The sequence below is a fragment of the Papaver somniferum genome, chromosome 8, assembly GCF_003573695.1.
Source record: "Papaver somniferum cultivar HN1 chromosome 8, ASM357369v1, whole genome shotgun sequence".
Taxonomy (NCBI): domain Eukaryota; kingdom Viridiplantae; phylum Streptophyta; class Magnoliopsida; order Ranunculales; family Papaveraceae; genus Papaver; species Papaver somniferum.
In genome coordinates this window covers 112,992,649-112,999,201 of record NC_039365.1, presented here as the reverse complement: position 1 = coordinate 112,999,201, position 6,553 = coordinate 112,992,649, and the positions used below count along the sequence as shown (strand labels likewise).

Genomic DNA, 6,553 nt, shown 5'->3' with positions numbered 1-6,553 from the left:
AGCATTACAAAAAACTTTTGGTTCAGCTATCCATACTAGTGCAGGACTAAATTGTTTAACATAAGAAATTAATTTGTCTTGGGCCCTTGGTCTTCTAAGGCCCCTTATATTCCAATATATGATTTTCATTGACTGGATTTGGGGTTTTTAACCCCTTTTCCAGGATTTTTCCTAAAATTGTATTTAACTGGGATTATTTTACTAAACTTTTGCTGCTCTAGAGTTTTGGCAATGAAGTACTTGCTGAATTATTCTTTCCTGATGCATTATCAACCACCATTTCTTTTTCTACTATTTTGGCCCATGATGTAACTGGAATAGCTTCTTATGTCACCTTTCCATTACTTCCATTAACAAATTTGGTAACACTGTTCTGCACTGAATTTCGTTCTGCTACTTCCAAAAATTTTGGTACTTCCATAATAACTGACTCTTCTTCTGGCTGCTCATTCACCAGAGAATCAAACCTGCCAGTCTCAGGAGAAAAAATTTCTACTGATGAACTAATAATTGTTGTTGTTTCAATTGAATTTATTAATGAGTCTTCCTCTCTGGCAGCAGGATCACATATATCAAAAGGAACATCATATGATTTGTTTTTGTGTGAAACTTCTCTGTAAGAAGGAGCATGAGTTTTGTTTTTATTCCTTTCCACATAACACTCAGTAATTGAGTGATCAATTATTTTGCAGGTGGTGCAAAACTTTGGACAATTATGAATTAATACTTCCTGGAAGAAACCTCCATATTTTGTGTTAATCCAAATTTTGCTAGGTATTGATTGAGTAAAATCCACCTCAACCAATACATTAGCATAATACCCAATTTCACATTTTGTAGTAGCTACATCAATCTTGATTGGAGTTCCAATTTCCTTACAGATCTCAAATAAAAAATTTTCTTTCCATAACTCAAGTCCTAAACCTGGGAATCGAATCCATACTTGAGCTTTAGAAATTCTGACATTTGCAAGACGAAAGTTTGATACCCATTTTCTAACTCTGAGAATTTGATAATTGACCTCCCATTGCCCAGCTTTGATATAATTTCGATCAGTTTCATTATCTAATTTGATGGTGAAAAAATATTTACCTAATGGAATGAGTTTACAATCCCCAACGAGTTTCCGTTGTTGTTTGAGAATCATAGAAGCATCGATAAACTTTGTATTTTGTAAATTTAATCTTCCAATAAGTGAAAACTTCCAAGGATTTAAAGCTTCTTCAAATAAATCATCAGGTAAATTTATTGACGGAACATTTTTTTCAACTGAAAATCTTAATTTTTCACCATGATATTCATTAATTGGAGTGGTTTTAGAACCAGAATCCATTGGAAAACCACTTAATTAAATGCTACTAATCATGGAGAATCAGAAAATAAGAGAAATAATGAATCAACACCTGAATTAATGAACGCTGAAGAACGAAAAATTTCGCCGAGTTATCTCCCGATCCTCAGACAGTCTCTCTCCTCAACTCAGACCGAGTTCATAGCCCTATTAGAAGACTGCAAGTTATGTAAACACTTCTTAGCAGGAACTTCCTTTGGAGAACATTTCTTCATGTACTGTAATTCTGTCTGGGAATTAGTGATCGGCACAGAAGATTTTCTCACTAATACAGAGTTTTCTTTCTTCAAGGATTTGCACTGTTCCTGGGCTAAAATAAGGGATGCTCCCAGTTTCTCTTTTTCAACACGAAGGTTGTTTAGATCAGATGAATGCGTCTCGATCAAACGTTTTTCTCTAATCGAATCTTCTTTAACAATATCCTCAAGAACACTAATATTTTCATGTTGTAGGATAGTTTCTTGAATTAGTTTTTTCGATATTGTTGGAGAAGGACTCTATGATACTGTAGAGTTCCCGTTCTAGACCAAGAGACTTTCAAATTCATCGATGAGTTGAGCGTGATTTTGAAGGTTTTCCCTATATCCTATCCCCACTTTTCCTATTTACCATACATCTAAATTCCCATCCCTAATAATTCCATGTACTACCCATACAAATTTTCACGCATCCGAAATACCTCCCTTGAATTTTTATTTAAACCTAACATAAAATCACCCCACATCTAAACAAAAAAATCCAATTTATTCTCGATCTCCATCTCCACCACCGACAACTGTATCTTCTTTCCCACCTGCACATTCCACCACTACCTTCAATCACCTTTTGTTTTGTTTTACAGGTTTGGTATCAAACGATGCTTCATGAACTTCTAGGGGTCTTTACACCCTCATGAGCTATCCACGACCAATTAAATGCATCAAAGGATATCAATTATAAACATTAAGTTGCAGAGAAATGGTTGAACAAAACTATCTATATCATTATGGTTATTCAATTCTTGGACTGTACTTAATTAAGATTCTAATCTCATGAAGTCTCGTATGATTTGTATGCTCTGTACACCTACGTACCTCCTCTTCCAGAACTCTAGATTTTTAATTAAGTTGAAAATAGAAGGAAAATCATTTATGACAATATGTTTGAGTACTGCTAGCAACAGTAAGCTTAATACCGCGTGGAAGGCAAATCATTCACGACCTAGTTTTTTTTTTTGTTTTTTTTTTTGAAGCACAACCTAGGGTTTCTACCTTCCAGGTCTATTGATGGTTTTTTTTTATCGGTAAGGAAGAAGAAAGAAAAATGCTAATAGTCATGGTCATAGTTAGTTGACTTTTATAGGTGGTAAATAGAAAAAAACGAAATCAAAAGTGAATTAATGTTACAAATTGTTAAGGGGATGGGAAATAGGAAAAATGGGGGTGGGAACTAGGGAAAACCATTTTGAAAATCAACATTCTCAGTAGATTTTTTTGAAGATCTGGTGAATTCCATTTCAGCTTCTGACATAGTGTCAACTGTCTCATTTGAGGGAGTGTGTTTGCCTGCACTGATACCAGTTGAAAAAGCGGGGGTCTAACACACACACCCAATATTTCGCTTAGCAATTTGTATGGACAAACTCCAATATACTTTCAAGAGATTCGACTAGACAGTCAGACTCATTCCCAAGAAAAGTATATCCAAGAGTTGTATCTCTGTTTTACAATATGATCATCAAATCAAACAGATAGAAATCCTTGAGCCTGATTATTATGTGAAACAACTTGAACGGTACCAAAGGCCAATGTTCAAGCGTCAATCGATATAATCTACAACCAAAGTTTGGATTCTCTAATTGATTGAACTACGCACAACCTGTGATATTTCTATTATATAACAAAATATAATGCGGAAAAGAAATAACACAGACACCAGAAATTTTGTTAACGAGGGAACCGCGAATGCAGAAAAACCCCGGGACATAGTCCAGATTTGAACACCACACTGTATTAACTTCGGACTGGAATGTAGTTGAGCCCTAACCAATCTCACACTGATCAAGGTACAGTTGCGTTCCTTACGCCTCTTGAACCATGCCGGATTCTGCGCACTTGATTCCCTTTGCTGATCTCACCCATAACTAAGAGTTGCTACGACCCAAAGTCGAAGACTTGATAAACAAATCTGTCTCCCATAGATATACCTATGAGTTTTGTTCCGTCTTTTGATAAATCGAGGTGAACAACAACCAATTGATAAACCGTACTTATATTAGAATATCCTAGTATTATCAATCACCTCACAATAATCTTAATCGATTAACGAAACAAGATATTGCGGAATCACAAACGGTGAGACGAAGATCTTTGTGACTACTTTTCAATCTTGCCTACCGGAGAACAAATCTCGAGAAAATCTTAAATAAGATAGTACTCAATCACGATAGAAAACAACAAGATCAGAAGACGCAACTACAGAGGAAATAGTTGGGTCTGGTTTCACAATCCCAATAAAGTCTTCAAGTCGTTAACCTACAGGGTTTCGTGAAAAACCTATGGTTAAAGGAGAATCGACTCTAGTCGCAAATAGTATCACAAAGTAGGTGTGGGGATTAAGTTTCCCAGTTGCTAGAGTTCTCCTTTATATAGTCTTAAAATCAGGGCTTGAAATCAATGTTACCTTGGTAACAAAACATTCAATATTCACCGTTAGATTCGAGCTAATATCTTTCAACCATTAGATCGAACTTAGCTTGTTATACACAAATAAAATGTACCATCATTTAGATAAAGGTAACCGTACCTAAACGTGTACACTTAGTTGGTTCAACAATAGTTAACTAATGGTTATCCATATGAGCACTTTCATATCAACCTTATTTATCTTTATCAAAACTAGTTCAAATGACTCAAATGAAACTAGTTAGAGAGTTGTTCAATTATTTATATTTCATAGAAGTATACGAGACACAATTGAAGCAAAATCGATTTTGATTCACTCGAATCATTTCATAAACATTATATCCACGGTTTTCTAAAGATTGCATTCCTTATTATATAAATGTATTAGTTCATGAACAAACCGATTTTAGAACATAACCTACTTAAGTATGCAAATGGGTACGCATACCTAAGTAGCCGGATTGAGTTTGGTTACGCCAGTACGTGTATAGGTACGCATACCATTTACACTTCCAAACTCCAGCAAAAGTTCACAGAACTTGAACTTCCGCCAGTACACGTACGGGTACGCATATTTAGATTCTGGACTTCCAACAACCAACCAGTACGCGTATGGGTATGCATACCATGGTTCCCGGTTCTGGACTTTACACAAATGTGAATATACACTATGTTTATATCCATTTATGGTTACATGTTCTAAACCCTCATTTCAATCATTGAAACATTCTTGGAAGACGAAAATAGCTGTCTCACACAAACTATTAGCTTTAAAGCAATTTTCAAGTGATCGAATGATCAATACGAAACATTCCGAGTCTACATCAAATGACTGTCTCACACAAATCATGTAAGATGTTACAAGGCGATTTTCACATGATCATCTTTTGACTTTCGTCAAGAATAAAAGATGAACCCGGTTAAAGCGAAAGCTTACCCACACATATTTCGAGAAATAGATAAGCGAGATAAACTTGACTCGAAATAACTAACGTGTATAATTGAAGTCTATATAGCAATATGAATTTTTGTCTCAAATAGCATACATAGTAGATAAAATTTTGAGTGATAGATGAGTACAAGTCTCCACATACCTTTTGTTGATGAAGTACCACAAGTTCCCTTGAATAGTTCTTCGTCTCCATTCTATGAACGCCATGAAGTCTAAAGCTCAACTAAACTTACTATCCTAATCCGAGACTTAGCTATAAGTAGATTAGAAATCAAGACTTATAGTTTTTGAAACTAAACTTGACAAACAAGCTTGAGATAGAAACGCTTGCGAGTTAGCCCGAGCAGTGCTCTAACACTACCCATCATGGTAGAACCTGGGTGTCCAAGACGACTATGCCACAAATTGAATAATCCAGGGTCATTAAACTTCTGGTTAATGACTACACGAGATTTGGTAGTTCAAATTTTAGTAAGATACAACCTAGAAGATAGATCCTTAAGCTTCTATATAACATGCTTACGGGACAAGATTGATGAAGTAATACAAAGATACTCCATATTATGTTCATCCATTGTTCCAAGGTGGTAACCATTACATTGAATATATTTAAAACTCAACATATTCCTTTGGGATCTGGCAGAACATAAGACGTCTTCAATAATTATTTTTGCATCACCTGGTAGAATAATACACGCTCTCCCGGAACCGTCTATCAAACTATTCGAACCCGAAATGGTATTCACATTATCCTTGAACCTTTTTAAGGTTATATAATATTTATGAGTTCAAAAAATTATGTTTGTTGTTCCACTGTCAACCAAACATACACCTTCATCGTCTATTTTAGAACTAGATATATTACTTCAGGAATCCATATCCTTCAACACAAATGGACGAGAGAGAAATAACAAAGGTATTCACAAAATATCAACTTATATTATACACAAAAAATATGGTATACATCAACAAACACACACACACAAAAAAAAAACACCCACAAACCAAAACAATAGTACAAGGCATATGAAGGAAACATTTAGCTCTACATCTCATCAAAAGAAAACTGACTAGATTCGCCACCTTCAAGGTCGACGAGATAATCAGATGCGTACAAGTGGGTATTACTGAAAAAGCGGGGGTCTAACAAAAACACCATAATTCCGCTTAGCAATCTGTATGGACTAACTCCAATATAATTCCAAGAGAATCAACTAGACAGTCAGACTCAATTAGTGGAAATATATCCAAGAGTTATATCTCAATTTCTCAATTTCTCACTTCAATCTGCAATCAAACAAATAGGAATTTGCGAGCCCGATTGAATATAAGAAATAACTTGGACGGTATCAAAAACCAATATCCAAGTGTCAATCAATTTTGAAAAAGCCGGGGTCTAACAACCACACCCAATATTTCGCTTTGCAATCTGTATGGACTAACACCAATATACTCAATTTCAAGAGAATCAACTAGAAAGTCAGACTCAATCTTAAGAAAAGTATATCCAAGAGTTATATCTCAATTTCTCAATTCAATCTGCAATCAAACAAATAGGAATTTGCGAGCCCGATTGAATATAAGAAA

At 35.1% G+C, this 6,553-nt stretch overlaps 1 protein-coding gene across 1 annotated transcript; it reads right to left on the bottom strand.

Annotated features, from left to right (window-relative positions):
- Positions 1–325: 325 nt before the first annotated feature.
- On the bottom strand, positions 326–1,333 carry LOC113305933. The gene has a single exon (XM_026554925.1). The coding sequence runs from the start codon at positions 1,331–1,333 to the stop codon at positions 326–328; it is 1,008 nt and encodes a 335-aa protein (XP_026410710.1).
- Positions 1,334–6,553: the final 5,220 nt, after the last annotated feature.

Coding starts and splice junctions, on each gene's coding strand:
- LOC113305933 (XM_026554925.1), bottom strand. CDS start 1,333: ATGGATTCTGGTTCTAAAACCACTCCAATTAATGAATATCATGGTGAA.